The 24,762-nt window shown below is 41.2% G+C and overlaps 1 protein-coding gene across 7 annotated transcripts; it reads right to left on the reverse strand.

Annotated features, from left to right (window-relative positions):
• Positions 1 to 1,861: 1,861 nt before the first annotated feature.
• YME1L1 (YME1 like 1 ATPase) lies at positions 1,862 to 23,612 on the reverse strand. 7 transcript variants are annotated; one of them, XM_079948221.1, is made up of 21 exons: positions 23,382 to 23,612; positions 20,640 to 20,771; positions 19,392 to 19,554; positions 18,345 to 18,443; positions 17,174 to 17,283; positions 16,102 to 16,249; positions 15,758 to 15,841; positions 14,257 to 14,339; positions 12,920 to 13,010; positions 11,802 to 11,954; positions 10,814 to 10,946; positions 9,820 to 9,882; positions 9,227 to 9,339; positions 8,178 to 8,333; positions 6,869 to 7,020; positions 5,844 to 5,970; positions 5,666 to 5,739; positions 4,107 to 4,193; positions 3,504 to 3,638; positions 3,218 to 3,318; positions 1,862 to 2,145 (listed from the first exon to the last, which is right to left on the reverse strand). In XM_079948221.1, the coding sequence occupies exons 1-21, from the start codon at positions 23,412 to 23,414 to the stop codon at positions 2,142 to 2,144; spliced, it is 2,241 nt and encodes a 746-aa protein (XP_079804347.1). In that variant the 5' UTR covers positions 23,415 to 23,612; the 3' UTR covers positions 1,862 to 2,141. The 7 variants fall into 7 exon arrangements, 6 of the variants coding, with proteins under 6 accessions (XP_079804347.1, XP_079804345.1, XP_079804348.1 ...); XM_079948219.1 differs by lacking the exon at positions 23,382 to 23,612 and adding an exon at positions 22,945 to 23,278; XM_079948222.1 differs by lacking the exon at positions 23,382 to 23,612 and adding an exon at positions 23,026 to 23,277.
• Between the last annotated feature and the right edge of the window lie 1,150 nt (positions 23,613 to 24,762).

Genomic DNA, 24,762 nt, shown 5'->3' on the forward strand with positions numbered 1-24,762 from the left:
ACCATCAAATAATGGAGGTGTTTAAACAAGACAGGAAAGTTGGCTTCCAGATGGAGAGATCAAAACTAGAAACAGAACTGTTAGAACCCAATACTAAGAATTTATCAAAAATGTATAACCTGCTGCTGAAGTGGAATACGCTAGATGAGACAGTAAAATCAGCTATGATTAAGTGGGCACAAGACATCCCACATGACATTATGTTTGCTGACTGGGAACAGTTATGGACCACCGGTATAAAATTCACGGCATCTAATGCCTTAAGAGAAAATATTATAAAAATGATTTATAGGTGGTACATGACACCAGTCAAGCTTGCAAAAATCTATCATTTGCCCAATAACAAATGCTGGAAATGTAATGAGACTGAAGGTACTTTCTACCACCTTTGGTGGACCTGCCCGAGGATTAAGGCTTTCTGGGAAATGATTTATAATGAAATTAAGAAGGTACTTAAGTGTACGTTTTACAAGAAACCAGAGGCATTCCTCCTGGGCATGGTTGGCCAATCGGTGCCAAGGAAGGATAGGACGTTTTTTTTGTACGCTACCACAGCAGCAAGGATCCTTTTAGCGAAGTATTGGAAGACACAAGAACTACCCACGCTGGAAGAATGGCAGACGAAGGTGATCGACTATATGGGACTGGCGGAGATGACTGGCAGAATCCGTGACCAAGAAAAAGAGACGGTGGAAGAAGATTGGAAGAAATTCAAAGTATATCTTAAGAACTGTTGTACAATTCATGAGTGCTAAAATGTCAAGGGAAAAGAAAATATAGAATTACAGCTGTAACTGATTAAGTATGAGAAGAAATTATAATAAGATGGTATTAATGGATTGGGGTGAGGAGTTGCTGAAAAAAAAGTTAGAATAGGGATGCAGAAAAGGGGAGGTAAGGGGAAGTCGGGGAAACAAGGTTTATGAAAAAGAGGTTTTGAAATTATACATGTTTGTATGTTTTTGTTTGTTTATGTGTGTGTGTTGTTTTGTTTTTAATCTGTGTTGAAAATTAATAAAAAAAATATTAAAAAAAACACAAAATGATGCACATTATTACTATGCCTTGTGTCAATCTCTAGGTTTAAAAATTGTTTTGGGACTACAGTTCCCATCATCCCTGACCACTGGTCCTGTTAGCTGGGGTGATGGGAGTTGTAGTCCCAAAACATCTGGAGGGCCGAGTTTGGGGGTGCCTGATATAGATGATGGAGGCATCTCTGCTCAGCTGTCCGGTGTCTTGTCCTGAGAGTCAGTCAGTGAGTGCTGTCGGAATCTGCATTATGTCTTGAATTGCTGGAGCAACAGAAATAGTTTCTACTTGTACATATCTTTATCTGCAAAGCCTACAAAGTGTATGAATATATCAAGTCCCGAACTGTATTACTGAAGCCTGATCTTCTGCAGCAGTCAAACTCTTTGGACCTTAAGCTGTCTCTCTGTTGTGACTGGAACTCAAGGCGACTTCCGCTGTGTGGATATCTCACTTCAGAATCCCAGCTTTTGTGAGGAATAGTATTAAATCTGGATAATCAGTAGGAACTATTGCTAATTAAAATTTTATATTAGCATATATGGTAGCTAGGTGTGCAGATGCAGTTCAAATTTATAGCATGAAAGGCGTATGATATTAATTTGCTGAGATGGAGCAGAGTCTGTTGTATAATAGGGAACTTTCCATGGGTACATTTTCCAGCTGATGGGAAGCCAGGGAATGTTGGGATTTTTTCCTCTCCTGTCTCCCCCCTTGTATTATTTTTCTCTGACGTGCTGAAGTAACAGCAAACAAATCAATTTTGAAAGGAAGGAAGGAAGCGAACGAAAGATTCTTCGGAAATCCAGTTCACTAAAAAAATTCCACATTTCGGTTAACTCTCAAATTTATTTACAGGTTTAAGATATGTTTTGTACACCTCAATTTACATAAGAGGGAAACCAGAGATAAAGCAATTTACAATGAGGAAAAGCTTTCTGCATAATTAAAACAAACCTTTATTGTCTTTAAAAAAGGTGCCACGCATGCCTTATTTGCACATCTTTCACTGTAAGTCACTACAAAGAGTATATTTGTAATGTGTCAGCATAGCAGGTTGGTATTCTGCTTTAAGACAGGGTCTTGAGGTCCCTCCATGTGTTACTAGATTAGCTGAATGGGAAAAGCAAAAAAAAAAAAAAAAAAAAAAGTTGCACTGAATTTGCTGAATTGAAAGAATTCTTAAACCAATTCAAAAGTAAGTACACTGTCAAGTTGTATTCACAGCAATGTCATGTTAGCACTAGTCTGAAAGTTCACTGCCAACTTTCTTCCATTCCCCCCACTGACTGGCACAAAACCTTTTCTCTTTTAAATGCCTATTTTGAATGGAGAAGTGTAGGGGTTAAAGTTGTGAGAATAACCCACCCACGGCCCATCCTCCCACAAAACATTAGTACTACTAGCAATTGTTTCCCACTCCACCCTAACCCAACTCTTTAACATTTCAAAAGATAACTGAACACATTTTACTGTTTGGGTACTATGTGCTCATAACCTGGGTTGAAGGACTTGGAAGATTTCAAATTAAAAAATTGTATTTTTATTGGGGGAAATGGACTGTGATTTAAAAGGAACAAGAAGAGGAATCTAAAATACTCTCCGACTGATTCAATACGGCCTTCTAAGAAAACTGATGGAGCTCTCAAAACAGCCGTACACAATCTCATTTTTTAAAATCCCACAGGATAACACCCTTCAGAGCAATGCAGTTACACCCCCATACCACCTAAACTAAACTGGAAATGTCTTCCCAACTGACTCCAAAGAGGCAGTGCAATTCTTCATAGCTATTAAATTCCACTCCGTCCCCCGTCATGTGATCTAAAGGCATCCAAACAGAAAACCCTATTATTTCTTTGCCCAGTTATTGTGCTCCAGGATTCCAACACCCTGGCATTTATAAGAAGACCAATGGGGGGCAAGGAGCAGCTCTGTTACAGCAATGCCAATTCCCAGCTTCCTGTAGTCTTATGTGACCTGCTAAATAAAATCTGTGGGTTTTTCCCCCTAAATGATGAGTGATGGTTTTATAAACTGCCCATGGAATTAAGACTAAATGGAGGTGTCATCCCCTCTGCAACTTGTAAATCCTGCAGTATTTCAAGGGATCTCAAGCTGCAAGATTGAACATGTCCAAGTCCACATGGAGCAATTAGCTAGGGAAGATATGTTAAGAACATACTATTCAGCATCAGTATTTGAGGTTTCCAAAGAAGCGGGATTCAACCCTGAGATCGTATTATCTATACTTGTGGGAACTTCTTTTGCTCCTGGCATCTCTTTCTATGGAAATACAAAAAGTTAGGTAAAATGTAACAAAAGCACACAAGACAAATTGCTTATCTTTAAGAAATGTGATTATTACCACACACGCATCGGGGGGGGGGGGGGGCTACACTGCATAAGTAGACTACTGCATTCTTGCAAGTAATCCATTAGAACGCTTAACAAGGAAGTTATCATCTCACTTCTAGTTTTTTCCCCTCTAAAACAATCTGAATTTCTTTGGCATCCAAAGTCTCATAGGTCAGCAATGCTTCCGCTAAATTCTTGTGCTCTTTCGTGCGGTTCTTCAATATATTCTTCGCTCGTTCGTATGATTCCTATCACAGAATAAAAAAAACCACACACATTAAGGATCATTTGCAATGAAACTGGAAATCGAAGACATGTATTCTAAAAACTGTTTTAAGACTGAAGCCTGAACTAATATTTTCAATAAAGCCACAAATATTCACGTTTCAATTTTATTCTTGTATACTCATTGCAGAAACCAGACTCCATAAAATCTTTTAGTTTAAAACAAGTAAGAAACACAATGGATGGAAGGGAAAAATAAGGTAGATAAATAACTGAATATGAAAAAGGAATCTACTAGCAACAAGGAGCTAGAAGAACGTTCTATTGCTAGTAAGTGCTAAAGGAAGTTCCTGAACTTTTAACAGGACCATGAACTGAATTAGAATTTAGGCCATTTTTATGGTTTACTAGATATATACATGAAACCCAAGGAAAGGAAAACTTTATTCACCCAGTATTTTTTCCAGTTATTCCATCACACTTTTTCTTACCTTTAAAAGCATTCTTATTTCTTGTTCAATTGCGGACTGGGTTTCGGGACTGAGTTTCCCTGTATCTGTGTAGGTCATGACACCAAGCTTATAGAAAGCAAAAGAAAGAGACAAGAGAAAGAGACATTTTACATTGCAATTGTGGTACAATTTAACATCCCAGCAAATAATATCTACTGTGTTGCAACAGGCCCTCAAGGTGTCTGATATTTAAGCAGCTGTGGTTGTACACAGAAGTATCCCCGCACTATATCACAGCTTTCTTGTTAAATCTGGATGGGAGGAAGCTTGTCAGCATAAATCTAATCATGTCTACTCAAAAGTTAGTCCCACTGTCCACAACTGGACTTACTCCCTGTAAGTGTATACGACCTCAGCTTTTGTCACCGATCACACATTTTGGGGGATAATCCTATTAAATTATTCACACTTGATTAATTTTGAATCATCGTCTTAACTTCTTGCTTTTTAAAAAGATTACAAAGAACATGCATCTAAGAGAAATCTCACTATCCGTGATGACGGAAAGGAAGGGGCAGACCAGGAGGAAACAAAACATATAAGGGAATACAGGCAGAAGGAGCAAATGCTTTCTGGTGCTTGATTGAGCTCTCCCTATGGTATAGAGCAACCCCCCCAAATGAACATGGCAGCGTAACATATACAGTAGTGGCTGGTGAGGTGCTGTGGGTGGGGCACAGCTGCTTTCCTGACTTCCAACACAGAGGGAAAGAGAGGTGGGGTGAAGCTTGGGAAGATTGGCTCCATTGTTCTGCCCCAATCTAATACTCCCATGCTTCACCCCACCCCTCCTGGTAAGTGCCAGTGACCCTGCGTTGGGAGGCCAGGAGAGCAGCAGTGTCTCATTTATCACTACTATTTTGTCAAGCCCATACTGTAAATTGCTTTGTATAATCTCCAAGGAAAAAGGACAAAATGTGTTTCTTATTCACCCACACTGTTCATATCTTTGATAATCCGTAAGGCTGAGTTGGTCACATACACAGTCTCACTTTGTAACGTACATTTCGCTTTATAATGCACTACCGTCTAAAGATCCAGAGAGGGATAACAGCAATTTAATACAAGGCCGCAGGTGGCGCTGTGGGTTAAAGCCTCAGCGCCTAGGGCTTGCCGATCAAAAGGTCGGTGGTTCGAATCCCTGCGGCGGGGTGCACTCCCGCTGCTCGGTCCCAGCGCCTGCCAACCTAGCAGTTCGAAAGCACCTCCGGGTGCAAGTAGATAAATAGGGACCGCTTAGCAGCGGGAAGGTAAACGGCGTTTCCATGTGCGGCTCTGGCTCTGGCTCTGGCCAGAGCAGCGATGTCACGCTGGCCACGTGACCCGGAAGTGTCTCCGGACAGCGCTGGCCCCTGGCCTCTTAAGTGAGATGGGCGCACAACCCCAGAGTCTGTCAAGACTGGCCCGTACGGGCAGGGGTACCTTTACCTTTACCTTTAATACAAGGATCTGATACCACGTCCTGAAGGACTCCTAATCAATGCAGAGAGAAAAGAGGACAGCATCCAAAACTCAAACAGGAGATATTTAGATCTTACCTTCTCACTCATTCCAAACTTAGTCACCATGAGCCTTGCTATTTTAGTAGCATTGTCAAAATCACTAGAAGCCCCTAAATGAACAACAACAACAGAAGAAATTATACAAAAGTAATTCAGATTTTGAAGTTAAACATTTTGAAGTTAAACATCTTGTTTCTTTCGGGGTTTTCCTGACCTGTTGTGATGTAATCACCCCCAAATATAAGTTCTTCTGCAACTCTTCCTCCCATGCTAACATCCATCTGGGCAAGCAGCTGGGACCTAGTTTCACTCCACCTGTCATTTTCTGGCAGCAAAGACACCTTTAATACAAAATTGTGTGAGCAGAGATTAAAGTTCATAGAAACAGCAAATTACACTTTGTAGTTGCTTTGACAAAGGCGAGTTAGAGGATACTAACTGCCGTGATACTCTTCTGAGACATTTGTTGGTTTCTCTACCCCAAACTAAAACCTGCTTCCCAAAGAGTAGACACCTGCAGTCTTGCAGGCTCTGTCCGGACCTGTCATGGTCATGCAGTATCTTAGCGAGAAACAAATCAACAGCAACTTTTTGCTGATGGCCAATCTTGGCTGACGGTACACTAAAGGTAACAGCCCTTCTACACACAGCCCCCACAGCAGGAGTAGGGAACCTCCAACTCTGCTATGAAACCATTTTGTGCATGTATTTGGGCAATACAATTTCAAAGTTCAAAATGCAGCAGAGCCAGATGAATGAATGTTTTCATCCACAATGTGGATGTCTTTTTTGAACTGACAGCACTGCAGGGTGTATATAAAACATTTCTAAAATTGCAATTATTATTATTATTATTATTTATTAAATTTGTATACCACCCTTCAACTGAAGATCACAGGGTAGTTCAGATCATAAACATACAAAATGAAAACATAAAATACATAGCAAAACAAAAACAAACCAGTAAATCCTCCCTTCAAACACACATTTAAAAGGCCGCAGGATGTTAATCAGCCAAAGGCTTGGTTATAGAGAAACATTTTCGCCTGGCGCCTATGTAATGAAGGTGAACCTCCGTTACGAATGCCACGGCAACCAACCAGGTTCTCATTTCAAATACATTATACTATGGAAATATATTGCCAGGTGTTTGATACCAGCTCTGTTGAAAAAGTAAAGCAGTAAAGCGGTCAAACTCTAGTCAAAAGTGGGTATTCTCTACAAAATCAAAATCCTCACATGTCCGAGTGTTGGCCCTCGTGGCATAATGGTTGCTTTGTTGATTGGCATCGCATCTTTAGTATAGTATGCAATAATGGCATGCCCAGATTCATGATAGGCTGTAATTGTTTTATTCTTATCATCAATTTCTACACTTCTACGCTCAGGGCCTGAAATCAAAGAAAGGAAATCACAGAAGCTGAAAAGTGACCAAATGCAAGCAGATGCTCCATTCTATTCGTAACGCACACGCACACCCACAACCCTGTTTGCTTTTCTCACCACCATGCAGACAGTGAAGTGGAGACTTAGTAGGCTCAGTCCTCACTGAACTGTTCTGAAGGGGTTTTTTTGTCCCGTTATTGGTTTCCTCCCTATTTTTTCTACTTCTTCAAACCTTGAGATTCCCCTGCGCATGCTCAGAAGTCCCACCTGGGCTCCACAGCCATAACTCAGCAGTAAATTTTGCTATTAGTATATCCAAGGGGGAGAACAAGCAAAACACTGCACTGGGGAATGCTCTTCTCAAGGTGCCAGCCAGGATACTCCATTCCAGAATACTCCATTTCATTCACCCTGCCCCACAGTTTGTTATTGTTTATTCTCAATAGTCAACCACCAATCAGAGCTCCATGGCTATTGAGCATGTTCTGTCTTTACTGGGCCATTTGGGGGTTCCCCCTTTTTTGTATTTCTGCAAACCTTGGGGTTCTCTTAAGTCTGCTGGTTTCTCCCACCTGACCATAGGTGGCATGGACACTATAACGATCCACACTCTAAAGAAGAGCTAGGTATTGGTATACAGCAGGGATCGGCAAACTACAGCCCACGGGCTGGATCCGGCCCAATCACCCTCTGGATCTGGCCCGCGAACGGTTCTGGTATACAGGATGATGGGTCAGAGCAGGCATAGGCAAACTCCGGCCCTCCAGATATTTGGGACAACAATTCCCATCATCCCTAGCTAACAGGACCAGTGGTCAGGGATGATGGGAATTGTAGTCCCAAACATCTGGAGGGCCGGAGTTTGCCTATGCCTGGGTCAGAGGATTCAAGGTTACAGAAACCAAATAAACCTTTGGGCCTGTTTCCAGGAGATTTAGGCACACATTCAGGTTCTGAAACACGCTTCCTCAAAGGCAAGCTATGTTTAGGTTCTTTATGTTTCCATGTCACAAGTAGGGTTCCTTACCTCTGAACTTCAAGAACCCAAAAACCCTCAGTGTAGCATGTTAGCGCTGTATTTGTAACTTAACTCCAATGAAGTGCCCAAGGTCAAAATACTTACCTCGCTGAATTCAGAAATTCAAATTCAGAAATAGCCTACCCATAAGAATTTTGTCCTTTGAGAATTCCAGCTCCTTCATAGTAACCATATCCTTCCCATCAACCGCAGCTTTCAATGCAGCTTGGTTCACTAGGTTTTCTAACTCAGCTCCAGAAAATCCTACCGTTCCTCTTGCAATGATTTCTGCATCAATAGCTGCAGTAAAACACACACACAAAGTCATATCAACCTAATCTGAGAAATTAATAATATTCTTTAAATCTGCTTTTCACATTAAAGCGAACTTTAATTTTATTGCCACTATAATCACAATATGGATCAAGAACAGAGCACTGATTTATTCAAGTAATACTGTAAGCAGAATAAAAGACTCTGGCTCCCACTGGTGACAAGATTCTGAATTTCAATCACAAGCATGTAATAACTAGGGGTTTTGTGTAGGGGCCAAAAACTGGAGTGAATTGGGATTTTTCCTCCCCTCCTCACATCAAAGCACAATGTCAATAAACCGACAGATCAGGTCCTCTACAAAGTCTTGTGTTTCTGTGCTTCTATACTTTTCTTTACCTTATAGCTCCATATTTTCCTATATGTTTGTGGACACTGAAAATAGTGAGGCTGTCCAAAAGGTTGCCTGTGGAGTACTAAAGAGCTTGGAATTGTTCTTTGCTAAAGCACATCAACAGTTATGCTTTCTTTATTAAGAAGTTATTCCCTATCCACCACCACCCAATTAGATTATTTGGGGGGGGGGATAAATCTGTTTTACTCCCCCCACCTCTCAAAAAGCCCCTGGACCTATTGGCTTGCAATTTAGCATGCTTTAATCCACTGGAATAGCTCATGTGCCCTAAATTTCATCCAGTTTGGCCAAAAGGGAAAAAAAGCTATAGCCATTTCAGATTCCTCAGTGTAGTGAAAGGGGAACAGAGAGATTTGTTTTATTCAAGGCGATTCAGAACTCAAAACACAGCTCTAAATTAGAGAGGTTACAGAGCGACTTAGAAACAGATTAAAATTTACAGCCACTCTACAACAACTTTCTGTATCGCCTGCCCCCAAGATAACAGTTGTGTATTTATACTTACATTCATCATACTTTATTTTATTCAGGTACCATTTCAGAATCTCTGTTCGGCCCCTGACATCTGGCCTGGGGACTGTAACTTGCATGTCAAAGCGGCCAGGACGTATCAAAGCACTAATTGGGGAGGAAAAACAATTCTGTGAATGATTCAATATATTTAAGATCCTTGCTAACCAGATGACTTAAAAGATTTTTATTTTTTTAAGAGTTAAGAACATGATGGGGTAAAGTGAGCAGCTAATATATTTCTAACCTACTAAAAATTGTTTCACACAAGCAAATGGCCTCCACACAACCCTCACAATCCTCCTTGGATTACAGGAACCCCAAAGGCAAAAGGTACTTTATGAACCAACACTTCATAGATGCATTCCGGCTGCCATTGCTGTCATTTTTGCTGTTCCTGATAATGATAGCTAGAAGGGGCTAGTCCTTCTGAGTGCTGCCTTCAAAGATAAAAATATAGACATGATGCAAGAATAGTACCATGTAAATTTTAATAGCTATTACTGACCTACACTTTCAAAGTCATATATGCACAAAATCAAACCATGCAAAGTTACGTTTTATGCATATATACGCACACACACATACTTATCTAATGCTTCAGGGAAGTTTGTTGCACCAATGATAATGACGCCTTCGTTGGGTTTAAAGCTAGAGAGAGAGGGGAGAGCTTTTGTTAATATACTTTGGTGTGAAAAGTTTCTCTGTTCTTACAATGAGTACAGCAATGTCCATGCAGTCCAGTGAGGGCTTAACGCACACTGCAAACCCTTTACTGGGCATGACTCAAAGCAATCTAAGGCTCCAGAGTGGGGCTCATCCATTTGTTTGGAAATCTGCAGCCATGCCGGAAGAATACTAGTAAGAATGTAAGAGCAGACCTGCTGGACCAGACCAAAGGATCAAAATCCCATTTCCAACAACAGCTAGCTGGATGCTGCAAGGAAGCCTCGCAGCAGGGCATGCCCTCCCATTTTTTGCCCCTCAGTAACTGGTATTCAGAGAACTCAGAATCTATCCTCTTTTCATGGCCATCTTATGGCTGCAAATTTGAAAGCTTAGTTATGAGTGACATGTCCTAAATCTGGATTAGAAGTGATCAAGGCAAATGGCTCGATGAAACAGGCTTGTAGGTAGGCTGTAATTAGTGACACCAGCCCAAAGCATGATCAGTAGACCTGCTGCTCTAGTGTAACCACCAAGGCATCATCCCTACTAACTAAACCATGCTATGCTGTGCACCTAGACATGCATACCAACCACTTTGTGCCCTGGTCAAAGAAAGAAGAGGGTGCTGCAGGCTTACCAACTAGTTGGAATAGCAGCATCAGTATAAACTGTATGGCTGCTGGGCAGTGTAGTAATCTGGGGTTTCCCAGGGCTTGGCTACCCTGCTAGGTAGGGAGATACCAGGCATTTGAACATGCCTTAAATGGCTATGATATTCTTTCCAAGTGACATATCAGATTTCAAATTATTTTACTGCTTGGGGGGCCACATACCTCTCCCTATGAACCCCACTTATTTTGATGTTCCTATATAACAGATAATCCCTTGGCTCAGAAAGAAATTTAGTATTTACCCATCCATTTCAGCCAGGAGCTGATTTATAGTCTGTCTTGAGTAGGGATGCATTGGAGACTCTATCCTTTTGCCACCAACAGAATCCAGCTCATCAATGAATATAACACATGGCGCATTTGCTTTGGCTTCCCCTAAGAATGCAACATGTCAAATTTATTTCTTCATACTACAAACACCATTTTTTATTATTCACACATTTCTAATAGGAGATTCACAAGTTTATTCTGGCTACCCTCATGAATTGCACTTTTCCAGAAAAATAGCTTTTCGGTGTCTATACTGCTATTTTAGCTAGAAAACAGTCAAAAGGAAAACAACTGTTCTCTGAATTAGGGATAAAACAATGGACCCATGATAAAGGTCCAGACTGGAATGAATGAATATATACATACATATATTGGGTTACAACTGTTCAGACAGAATTCAGACTTTTGATATAATGATAATAATAAGAGAATGTTTTTGAATTTTCCTGATGCCTGCTAGAGCCTTCTTTATTTTAATAGAGAGCTTAGGCTTAAGAGCATTTATTCAATAAGAAACTGCTAGATTTCAAAGTGTGTTCATCCACACTCCTGAAATAAGTTAATAATAATAATAAATAGTTTATTTATACCCCACCCATCTGGCTGGGTTTCCCCAGCCAGTCTGGGTGGCTCCCAACAGAATATTAAAAACATGATAAAACATCAGACATTAAAAACTTCCCTAAGCAGGGGTGCCTTCAGATGTCTTCTAAAAGTCAGATAGTTGTTTATTTCCTTGACATCTGATGGGAGGGCGTTCCACAGGGCAGGTGCCACTACTGAGAAGGCCCTCTGCCTGGTTCCCTGTAACTTTGTTTCTTGCAGTGAGGGAACCGCCAGAAGGCCCTCGGAGCTGGACCTCTGTGTCCAGGCTGAACAATGGGGGTGGAGATGCTCCTTCAGGTATACATGTCTTCATGAAAATAGCCAATGTTCAAGGGAAAACTAAGTTGTACTCACTAAACAAGTTTCTGATACGACTGGCTCCAACGCCAACAAACATCTCGTCAAATTCTGATCCAGAGGCATAATAGAATGGAACATCAGCTTCTCCTGCCACAGCTCTAGCAAGAAGAGTTTTGCCAGTTCCAGGCGGTCCGACCAACAGAATACCTGGGGAAAGAATGAAATAAAATTATGACAAAGCATACGGAGAACTGATTATCACCCATGTTTACCCCAATTTTTATAATTTCTCAACAAGTGATTCTAGTCACTGCAGATTTCAGCCCAGCTAGGAGGAGGACAACGAAGCAGGCTAGGGATGTGGATCTGGCAGGTATTTAATATAAGGGCAGGACCACCCATCTGTCTATCACCTAACATCACAATGTCAGGTGACACGGCGCTTCCAACCCCAACAATCAGCTGACTGTCAGGATTTCAAAGCATCACCCAGGGCTTGCAAAGAACCCTGTGCTGCTCTTTGTAAACTTCAGAAGCCCTTTTTGGAAGAGCCCAGCTACCTTTTTAGCAGCCCACACCGGTTCTGATATCATACATGATGTCAGGTCATTAGGCTGTTGGGCCAAATGGCAAAGCTTAATTAGGCCCAAAGGCCAGAGGCTCCCCACCCAATACAAAGCGTATACATAAAGAAAATCTGCACAACAAACACACTCCCCTGAGTGAAAAAAGTTAATTCACAAGAGTTACAAAAGGGGAGGGTGAACTAAATACAAATTTAAAAGACACAAAGGGCAGAGCAATCAAAAGAGGAGTAGCAAAGGTGGACAAACTGCCTTTTTCTACACCTGCTTTGGATATATTCTTCCTTTCCCTTTGCAGTTTTCTTTTTTTAGTTTCCTTCCCAGTATGTCAGGACTGGTATAATTTATCCTACAATGCAGGGGTGTATTGGGGGAGTGAGGGAACCCTGTGGAATGCCTCTGACGGTGGAGAAATACCTGCTGTAGGATTTTAACGATGTTCATGAAAGAGGCACATGAGGTTACATATCCCTCTCAGGGACAACACATTATTACCTGCCTCACATAAATCAAATAGGACTGCAATGTAACAAGTGGTATGAACACCCCCATGAAAGCACCTATCAATAATCAAAAGCTCATACTTACCTTTAGGAAGTTTACCTCCCAGTACAGTAAATTTCTGAGGATTTTTCAAGAATTCTACCACCTCTTGCAACTCTTGCTTTGCTTCTTCAACCTTCATTCAATTAAAATTTAAAAATAAATATATTATGCCAACATTTTTAAAAGACCTGTTTTATAATTTGGCCAAATTAGCTTTAGGTAGACTTGTGGTCACAATCCTGAGCTATTTTTAAGCACAGCCAAAGGCTCATGTGCACCCCCAGTATAACTTTTTTTCTTTTAAAATACAAGGCCCCCTGATGTATAGTCAGCTGGCCTGGAAACTCCCATGCTTCCCAAAGCAGTTTGCCCTGTGGCAAGAGGAAGGCTGCTATTTTAAGAAAGTAAAGTCCGAAGTCCCACTGGACAACAGACACAGAACTACACTGGTCTCTGGCCTATGTTTATTTAACATAAAACATTTACTGAAAAACCAAGGCATACAGTTAATAACATATACTAGGTAAAGCCTCTAGAACTGTAAAAGGGGAAAAAGAACTAATTCCTACATAATTTATCAGAGTACAGTGCTGGGGGGGGGGGGAGCAATTAAACCTCAATTGTGATCACGTGTAAGATCATGATGGAACAATTTAAGAGAAAACACAATACTCAGAGGTGCATGTAAGGAAGCAGTAGTTTGTTTCGTCTGATTTATAAAAAAAAGTAACAGGGATCCATCTGTAGAATTTGTTTTCCATGGGTAATTATTTTGTGAAAATCAACAGAGGGGAATTCAGTCATTACAGGAGGCAAAAGGAGAATGTAGCCGCCTACGCTGGCAACACTACACTGCATCGTCATGGAATAGTTCCTGACACAGCAAAGATAAGCTGCCAGAAGCTGAGCAACAAGAGGCACATCATATATTGGCAAGTATTATAGAAAGAAAAGCTAGTGTGAGAGGCCACCATCCAACTATATTGGTAGACCCACTCCAATATTCATCTTGGGTTTATTGCATGATCCATACACATGGAAAAGCAAGTCTGTGGATGTGTGTGAGGTCAGGGTGTATTCACAGGCAGTGGTTTCTATATTTGTCAGTCACAAGCAGGAGGAAGGCTGAAGAAGGATCCTGTACCCTAAAAATGTTTCAACATGTGCTGCTGTGCTTGTTTTTGGATTTATGTTTTATAGTGATCTGTTGCAGTTTTCTTCAAATTTTGCATTGCATTACACTGTGGCTTCCGTGTGTCACTGTTTGCTGTTTTTTGTAAATTGCTTAGAAACTGTTTTAAGTATTGTGTGGTATATCAATATATTACATAAATGAATTTCAATTCAATAGTTAGTGGACATCAAGCATTTGAACTTACCCCTTTGACATGTTCAAAGGTAACATTTTTCATCTGAATAGGGTCCACAGCTGCATCAAGCCCAGAAGTTGTTCGAAAACGCACTAAAAGCAAAGGTTAAAACAGATTAATGTACTGACAAGTCATTTTGCCAGTATCATTTGTCATAGCAATTTTTGTGCCTACCAATGTTCAACTAAGCATTTCTTTAAAAAATAAATTATTTAGTTCACGTGTATCGCACTCTTACGTGTGGCTCTCAGAACTGACTATGCCCACATCTGTTTAGCTGCAGTAATGATTCAGCATCAAATACTATCAGGCCATTCACTGAGTCCCAGCTAAACAGATATTTATACCTATAAAGACTTGTGCAATGTACCCCCATGCCCATCTGAATCATATCACCTGCACACCAAATCTCTACAATGAGGAACTCTCAATGATCCATTACTGAACTCACTGCCACAGCTTCTGGAAGAAATGCAAGAACTTACTTGGGTTGGAAGAATGTTGAAGAAATATCCATAGATGTAATTCTATGACACACCAGATCTATACAAATCTGTCTTTAAAAACAATGGTCTGATCTGAGAAACTAAAGGATTCCATTCGAGAACCAAGGTACGACTGTGTTGAAAAGCAGTAGGAGACACAACTACTTAGGCTGCTAAAACTAACTATTCAACTGTCCTAAGAAAAGTGAGGCCTATGAAATGTTCTTGTTCAAATTTTACTAAGATATATTTCCCAAACTATTACTCCTTTCAGAGAAAAGAACACTAGATGTTTTCACCTGGAGTAGCGTACACCACTTTTTGAGTTCATTCAACTTCTGATTTTAATCTAGACTTAAAATAACAGACTAATAATAATAATAATTTTTATTTATACCCCACCCTCCCCAGCCAAGGCCGGGCTCAGGGCGGCTAACAAACTATAAGAAAAACAAGTTGAATGAATACAACTTAAAAACAAGATTAAAATACAACATTAAAACACAAAAATGCAGCCTCATCACAGGAGGAGAAAGGAAAAAGAGCGTTTTACCAGGCCGGAGCCAGTGTTGAAAAAGCCCTGGCTCTGGTTGAGGCTAATCTAACTTCCTGAGGGCCCGGGACCACTAGGGTGTTGCTATTTATGGACCTTAAGGTCCTCCGTGAGGCATACCAGGAGAGCGGTCCTGTAGGTACGAGGGTCCTAGGCCATGAAGGGGTTTAAAGGTCAAAACCAGCACCTTAAATCTGACCCTGTACTCTACCGGGAGCCACTGCAGCTGGAAAAGCACTGGGTGAATATGCTCCCATGGCAGAGACCCCGTGAGGAGCCTCGCTGCTGCATTCTGCACCCGCTGGAGTTTCTGGGACAGCTTCAAGGGCAGCCCCGCGTAGAGCGAATTACAGTAGTCAAGCCTGGAGGTGACTGTTGCATGGATCACTGTGACTTACAAAGCAAAACAGGAAATGAAAGATTAAAGAAGAATGAAAAGTTAACAAACCAGTATCCATAAAGGGGAATTTACCAGATAAAAAAGGAGTTTTTGACAATCCATAAAGGCCAAGCAGAATCAGAACAAGGACAAAGAAACGGTTTCGTCTTATGGAATCTGAAGAAGAAAAATATATATTAGGCAAGCAATTTTGTACTGTATAAAATCCAAGGAAACTGAATCAGCTAGACTAACTGATAAGGGGATGACATTGTGGGACAATGACAATGAAGAACCTGCTGCCTAATTCTTATTTTTCTACCATATATGGATACCGCACAAAGGGGGTTCATTTACCGTGTATTTTAAATGCGACCTGTAACACCATTCTAACACCGCATATACAAAACAGAACACTTTGAATAAGACAAACAAACCATTACGTTGATTGAGTGACTGTGCTTTCAAAAAGCCCTCTGCAAATCCAGTTTTAAAGGCATCTTGTTGAGCTTCAGGTATCTTTTTTGTTTTCATTAGTTTATCTACACTTTCAACATCAGGTCCTCTATCTCTCAGTAGGAGACCCTAAGGAGTTGATGGAGAAAACACTTGCATTAGTTTTTAAACCAGGGGTCAGATTTTGGGGCACATAATAAGAATAGCCTGCTGGATCAGGTTACCTATTCTCACATCCTGTTCTCACAGTGGCCAGCCAGATGCATGTGGGAAACAGGGGACAGAACATGAGCAGAAGAGCACTCTCCTCTCTCTTAAGGTTCAGCATGCATTGACCTTTTCAATTTTTATATGAATGGATATGCTACCACTTGCAAGGGAAAGGCTTGCAAGTGCATCATGCGGGGTGAGAGCCAACCTTGTGGCAGTGGATATGACGAGACTTCCCTTTTCTGTCCTTCACCTTGAAGCACCCCCTCCTGCTCGGGACAGGAGAACCCTCCAGAGCAGGAGACCAGAGTGGGGAGGAATGGAAAGTTGGTGTGAGCAAAACTCTGTTCTACAAGCAGATTACTGTAACTGGACAGCACCCTAGAATTCTGTGCAGCAATTCAAATAATTACAGTGAAATCTCACTATCCATCAGTCTCCAGGACATTCTTTGTCTGTTGGATTTTACAGTGCTTGGATTACAGTACCATTCAGCTGAAATTGTTAACATTCTAGATGTGAAAAGGTATATAGTTAGTCATTTACGTATTTCAGAAGGATTCTGCTTGTATACCTCCTATCAGCAATTATCCCTTTTACCCATCTTTTCCTACATCAGCTTTCTAACAACCTAACTACCATCATGATTCATAAATCCCTTATCTCTTCCTGATCCCTCCCTTTCAATCCCCTTTTACCTGTCCTCAATTACTTCAGTCTACAAACACCTGAGAAGAGGGACTTGGCTTCCAATTTTTAAATGGGTCAGGTATTTTTTAAGACACTGTATGAAACAGGCATCAGAAGAGGTTATGATCGGAACACACAAATCTTTAGACTTGCCTTTACAAATGAGGGCGCTACATTTTCTGTTTCTGTTAATCGCTCTGATGAAGACTGCAGCCGTCTTGCTCTTGATTTCAGTGTCTTAAAACCTCGTGTCTGAATAAAAACTTAAAACATATAACACATTGTTTCAAGATAACGTAACAGAAATTCTTATGCAAATTCTTTCCTTACTTAATTTTTTAGTGTAAGTCGTGAAACACAGACTATGCAAAGAACCAAACACCAGGTTCTGTGCTTTTGGTTGTGGGTGTGGGTGTCTGTGTTTTGAGTAGTTTCCCCAAAACAGTACTCCTCCATGCTGTACACAATCACATACAAAAATATCTGGAGTTTCAAAGCAGCTTAATACAGCACGGGAAAAGGGAAGGGGCTGCTGTTCAAATTTGAAAATTCAGCCCCCCATTAAGCACCCTTCAGGCTGCTCTTTGGATCCCAGTTATGTTCTTTAAAAGAATAGCAACACTCGCCATCCTATAGCAACAACAATTCACTCTATTCAAGCAAGCAATTTTTAAGGGCATTTTGGAAATGTATACGTTCTAAGATCTTGCTAAATACAGAACATTCATATGTACAGAAGCTCCTGTGGAGTCTCCAAACTTCGTAGAAACGGCAAACAACAGACAAATAAGAGTACCTGCATCAGTTGCAAGTTAGGCAATTGCTAGTTAGGTAATATACTAACTCCCTTCCCTTCAATAAAGTTGAGTCAAGAATTCTAAACTTGTGAGAAACAGAAATCCGAGAAGGCTTGACTGTCACTACAAGTGTTACATTAACCACTGCCAATGAAAGTAAAATTTCAAAAATACAACTAATTATTATGACTACTGAGTAAAGATAATAATATACTCTAAATATGTTCAAAGGCAAAATACTTTCATCTATATCATACAAATTATAAGTAATTTTAGAGAGTTGGATCCAGAGTTGTCCCATTCCCAGCCTCCAGGTCCACCTCCTGTGAAGCAGTGATAAGTTCCAACCCTCTGGAACAGCTTTTCAGAGGCACAGGAATTAGTCAGGGAGAATAACCACCTTCCTCTAACAAGCATCACATGAGCAGAGTTCCACTGATGGGAACTCAGGATTCATCTTGTAGTATATACTACGTTCTTCAGCCAGATAAATCAATTTAATCAAGAAGAATATTCTTACTTCATACCTGGCCAACGCTGAAGATCTGAACATACACTCTGGAGGGGGCTAGGATGCTGTCTGTACAGGTAAGATGAGCGCAAGACACTAAAGACATCTGCGAAACCTAGGGAGTTACCATAAAAACATTATTATTATTTTGCAATCACTAAGCTAAACAATGGCTTTAGAAAAACTTTATAGGTTTAAAATATTTTACAGGATAAAATGAGTCTCCAAAATCTATTTCAAAACATATATAACTTAAATAAACTTCACATTTTTAATTTCATTTGAGAGTTAATCAGTCTGATTCAATCTCAAATGAACATGCTGATCCTATCCACATTTATCTGTGAGTCCTGCTGTGCTTAACAGAGCTTCCTCTTGGGAACAAGATTGCTTTCTGTATTCTTAGGCTGCAAATAATATTTTATTCAGTCGCTGTAATATTATGAAAAGCAGCCCTGAAAAAAGGTCCACAAAAATGTTTACTAGCCCACACTGAACTACATTGGTACTTAATAGTATGTCAACAGCCTGTAAAAGAAACACTTATAAAAGCTCCAGTACTCAGTTGCCTCAAGAAAGTTCTTACTCACCATATGAAATCAGGGAAGTGGTTCTTTACATGTCTAAGTTCAGGTACAGTCCCATATAGAATTAAATGGGTGTGCACACATTCTTTGCATGTTTTTTATTGCTCTTAAATATGGCCACTGATGTGAGCAATATGTGTTTTATGTCTAATAACACAATTGTGCAACTACTTTGTGGTGCACAAATTCATGTTTGTTGCTCTGCCCACTTCTGCCTCTAGTCTTGCTCAGCAGAGGCATGACACACACACTCCTACATCCACCTGAAGGATGCCCAGAAGGGAAAGAGGATTCATGCTGAAATGTCTTTGCCATCCCTGCATTACAGGGGCCTCATAGAAGAAATAAGCATGGAAATGAAGCAGAAAGCAAGCATCTCACTGGAACCATATATTAAGAGGTGGTATGTGATGCTGCCTTGGCTTCAATTCAGTAAGTGATTCAACTTTTCGCTGCCATAAGATCCTAAGACATACCATACTTATTTTCAAAGAAGGACTGTGCAGATATATACGATGTTTGCCAGTGTGAAGAGATTTTATTTTCTCCACGATAGCCAGGTAGTAGCCTGTCCACTAGTTCATCAAACTGGCTAGCTTTCAAGTCAGAAAGTCCTAGGTCTCGTATATTAAGTACTGGCTGTAAAAAGAACAGATGAAGAATGGAAATGTTTAAGAACATCAGATTATTCAAAACAAGAAAAAGAGAAGAAATGTCCAACTATTATGATTCTAAAAAGGGTCTCCAAAGTAGCAGCAGATTGGAACACACACACTTTTCCCATTTCATTCCCGCAATCCCCAATCATTAAGGCTATTCAAAATATCAACTTATTTCCATCAATTGTTTAAACTGTGCAGTCACTAATTTCCAAAATACAATTTCAAAGTTGAAGTCACTGCTCTTTACTCAAAGCAAATGAAAGCAGTATCTATGTACAATAAAAAGCCTTCATTTGGTGCAGTTTCAAACATCAAGAAATTATCAGTGACCATATTGCAAAATATACATTGCTAATTCAAATTGAAGCTCTACAGCAGTTATCCTCGTAAACTAACAGTTTCAAAGAGTTATAATTTCTGCTGTAACTAGTAATACAATCCTATGCATGTTAACTTTGAACTTTATTCTCAGGTAAATGCATGCAGGACTGCAACCCCAAATCTCTAGATTCAGGTAGGTAGCCGTGTTGGTCTGCTGTAGTTGAAATAAATAAATAAAATCTTGAAAAAGATTATTAAAAAAGCTCTTCCAAAAAAAATTCCTTTAAAAGAATCAAGTCCTTAAAAAATGTTTTTGTTCTAAAAGTCTTTAAAAGAATCCTTCCAAAAAAATTAAAAAATTGTCCAGGAGCACCTTAGAGACCAAGTAAGTTGTCTTATTTTTCAAAAAGGCAACTTCAGCAGAACAGGGTAATAAATTTAATAACAATTGTCATAATATTTGTAATTGCAGTGCACAAAAAATATTTAATCAGCTGTGCACAAATTAATACTTGCATATCAGGAAATTCTATCTTTTCAAAACTAAGTGGGGAGCTTTGTATATAATAATAATACTCCATCTGGATTTTTCCAGCACAGTATAGAATACTAAAAGGAGTATCAAAATTCGCTTTATAAGATTCCTTTTTATGCCACATGTAAGGCACCAAGCAAATTTAAATCATGCTAAATGATACAAGAACACAAACAAACCTATCACTCCTATCAGAGAATTCTTACCTCACTATTCTGTACCTCATGTTCGGGTGCTGCTTCCTTCTGCACACACTGGGTAGATGGTGTAGCAAATGATGGAGCTGGAGTTATGGGTGAATGGAAGGCATTGATGAGGTGACTCAATGGAACTGTGACCTAGTATAAAAAAAAGTTTATGTGGTTTAAAATTACATTAATTTAATCTGAATTTTTACAACAGAAATCTTTGTTCCTATTTTTAAAAAAACAACAACAATGCTTTGGGCATGTTTTCTATAACACAAAGCAACAACTTTTTAAAAAGAATAAACATACTATTGCAAGGAAATAGTTAATTTCCTTCAGAACCAAGAAACCAGTGCCCTGCTTATTAGGTGAAACAGCCTGTCGCAAAATTTCCTGATATTTATAAAAAAGGGTTCAATGTAATTTAGTATTCTTTCTGTCTAGCTGTGCATTCAGCAGTTCTCAAAGAGGAATCAATTTCTACTGTTTTTGCTTCAAGGCTCATCTCTCCTTGGCTTTTCTTCTGATCACAAGAAATTGCTTAAGTGCATAAGCTTCAACAAAACAGAACATACAGTGGTACCTCTAGTTACGGACTTGATCTGTTCCAACTGCGCATGTGCGCACAGCGAAACCTGGGAATATACACTTCCAGGGTAGCCGTGTTTGTATCGTGAAAACACGCAACCGGAGACTGACGTAACAAGAGGTAAAAGGTAAAGGTACCCCTGCCTGTACGGGCCAGTCTTGACAGACTCTAGGGTTGTGCGCTCATCTCACTTAAGAGGCCGGGAGCCAGCGCTGTCCGCAGACATTTCCGAGTCACGTGGCCAGCGTGACAAAGCTACTCTGGCGAGCCAGCGCAGCACACGGAAACACCGTTTACCTTCCCGCTATAAAGCGGTACCTATTTATCTACTTGCACTTAGGGGTGCTTTCGAGCTGCTAGGTGGGCAGGAGCTGGGACCGAAAGACGGGAGCTCACCCTGCCACAGGGATTCGAACTGCCGACCATGCGATCGGCAACTCCTAGGCACTGAGGTTTTACCCACAGCGCCACCCACATCCCAACAATAGGTATGACTGTACTTTTAAAACAACATCACATTTCTTTACATACTACGCTAACTGGAAACTTGACATGCCTGTTTTGTGCCCCATCTTGCTTTCATCAGCCCCCCAACTCAAGTGCATGATTTAGTGCCCCCCCAACATTCTACATAGGAATGCAATAAATGTCATCCATGGACAATGTTACATCATACAAAATTCTTCAAAAAGGCAACTACAGTCATACCTTGGGTTACAGACGCTTCGGGATGTGCACCGTGCCGAACCCGGAAGTACCAGAACAGGTTACATCCAGGTTTCAGCACTTGCGCAGAAGCGCCGAATTGCGACTCGCGCATGCTGCGGCTTGCGAACGCTGCAGGTTGCGAACGTGCTTCCCGCACGGATCCCATTCGCAACCCGAGCGCCCACTGTACCGCATTAGATAGGAAGGGTGCAGCTGCTTTTCTGAGATGTTAGGGCATTAAACATGACAACGTAACATCAATTTAAACCATATAAAGCATTCACAGATGATTAGCCTACCAACAGTTGCTAGCCATGACAACTAAACAGAATCTTCTAAATTTTGTTAAATGAATAATAAAATTCTTTATCCTCTACTGTACACCAACCCAACTGACCTTTAAACCCAAGACCTGCCTATCTAGAACTTGTGTGTCTAACAATACTATTAAGGAAAACTTGTACTGCTTGGGCTTTTTTTTAGTTCAGAAAAAAGACAATTAAGCAGGTAAGGTAAAACAAAGATTCATAATTTTATTAGCATTTGATAAAGTTCAATAGTGTTTTTCTAGGAGTAAACAGACTTGGAGGAACAGAGCCCCGCTATTCCCCCAAACCTGTTTCAGAGGGTTTATTTTTTTGAGGGGGGCCTCCAGTGCAGATGTGGAGGGTTGTGGAGGGAAAGGGGTTGAGAAGAAGTCCATTTGCATGACACTGAATGTCACTCGGTAAGGTGCATGGATATACCACATTTTTCCGTCTATAAGACACTCCCATGTATAAGACGACCCCAATTTTTTGAGCCCAAAATTAAGAAATAAATATTTTAAACATTCCATGTATAAGACGACCCCCAATTTTAAACTTTAAAAGTTTGGGAGGAAATATAGTCTTATACACGGGAAAATACAGTAATCTGTCCCTTTTCTAATGGGGTCTAATGAAATTCACAAGCACCAGCGTCCGAACTGGCAAATGGAAATAATACGTCAAGGTTTAATTTCCCAAGACATGCTGCGCTGATTACTTTTTTTAAAGGGGAAGGTGATAACATTGAGAACGGCGCCGCGACCCACGGAGATTTTAAACACGGGTGGCTAAGCAGAACCTCCATATTCAGTAGCAGCAGAGCCCTGGATATTCGATACTAGCCCAATCCACCGTCCTCCGGAGGCTGTTTGCGGGCTTCGTGAGAGGAAGCTGTCTGTTCGGAAACAGGATCCAGCTGGGCTCTTCTTGTGGGGTCGCGAAACCTCGACTCGCTCCTGAGCAAAGCCGGCGCGAAACCCGCCTCTCTCTAAGTGGCCGGGCAGCCGGCGGCCACTTCTCCTTCCGCCCCAGATCTCTTTCCAGCCGCCGGCGACATCTTGGGCCCGGCTCTCCCAGCAGCCCGAGCAGCTACGCAGAACAATAGCTGCTCCTCCCGGAGCGAGACTCCCCGCCCTCCCCCCGCCAGGCCTTTACCTGAGGCTGCACCGTGGTGGAGAAGGAAAACATCGTCGCCACTTCCGGCCCCGCAGACGGACCGGCCCGCTCTCCGCAGCCTCAGGCCGGGGCCTCGCTTCTCGGCCCTTCCGGGCTCTTCCTGGACAGGGGGAAAAGGGGAACTCGGAGGCTACTCCGCTCTCATGGAAAATGGCCGCCTCCTGCCGCCGGCACAGCCCGCGACGAACCCGACGCGAACGCTCGTCCGCTAGCCCGGATGTGGGCGGCCCAGCAAGAAGTGCTTCCGGGTCATCCGCAGGTCTCTCCCCTTTTCTTAGCCAACGTGGAGCGGCGCTTAAGACTCAGCGGGGAGTTTTGAGTGCGGGATGGATGCGCCTTTGGGATTCCTAGAGCTAGATGCTTTGGGGTGCAGAGGGGCAGCTCGTATTGCAGTCGTGTTGCTTGCTAATGCTTTTCCTACCGAGAAACCTCACTCAGACAACCCAGTTGCACGGCCTGCATTATTATCATCGTTAAAGAGCATAGCAGGAACATAAGAGGGCAGTGTAGTGATTAGGGTGTCCAAGGTTCAAACCCCATGGGTCACTTACCCTCAGCCTAACCTACCTCACAGGGTTGTTGTGAGGATAAAATGGGGAGGCACGGTGGGTTATAAACGAAAAAATAAATAAATATGAAGAGCCTGCCGGATCAGGCCAGAGGCCCATCTAGTCCAGGTCCAGCATGCTGTTCTCACCGTGGCCCAGCCCTATGTGGAGGCTGGGGACTGAACCTGGGGCCTGCATAGAAGGTATATACATCTTAACATTGAGCTATAGCCCTTCTCCCAAAACCACATTTGGCCTTGAACTCAGTAGCAATGTAGCACCCTGCTTGTGGTTAACACTTAGCTGGAATGAAATATTCAACGCAGCAATAGAGAAATTAAAATAATAATTTATTTGTCAGACAAATAAATATGAGGCACAGTGGTATATGGTTACCAAGCTCTGGCCTGGCCTCCTGCCATTCAGGCCAGCACTTATATTTCCTTAATCCAGCCCCCTTGCTCCTCCTGTGGCTGCCTCTGTCCAATCAGCCTGGTTGAAATTCCTATTGGCTGTTTGCTAGAACCAATCACAAAAGATACACCCATTTCCTTCTGCCCTTTTATGGAAATCAAAAAGCTATATATTCTTCTATCTATAAATGACAAATAAGTAGTAATATATCTTACATGTGTCTCAACAAGGAATCTTAATTACCAGCTCACCTCTTGCCCTCCTTGCCCTATTGCCTTCCAAAACAGATGGTTAATCTTGAATTTTTATCTTAAACATATGTCAAGGATTTTGAGTTCACATCAACATTGAGAGATCTCCTTCATCTGAAGGTTTCTAAACAAAAGGCCTGACAACCA

The sequence above is a fragment of the Podarcis cretensis genome, assembly GCF_951804945.1.
Source record: "Podarcis cretensis genome assembly, chromosome: 12".
Lineage (NCBI taxonomy): Eukaryota > Metazoa > Chordata > Lepidosauria > Squamata > Lacertidae > Podarcis > Podarcis cretensis.

Coding starts and splice junctions, on each gene's coding strand:
- YME1L1 (XM_079948219.1), bottom strand. CDS start 23,031: ATGGAGGTTCTGCTTAGCCACCCGTGTTTAAAATCTCCGTGGGTCGCG. Junction 20,772..22,944: donor CACCTTCCCCTTTAAAAAAA/GTAATCAGCGCA, acceptor TTTTTATACTAG/GTCACAGTTCCATTGAGTCA. Junction 5,740..5,843: donor GGGTGATTACATCACAACAG/GTCAGGAAAACC, acceptor TTGTTCATTTAG/GGGCTTCTAGTGATTTTGAC.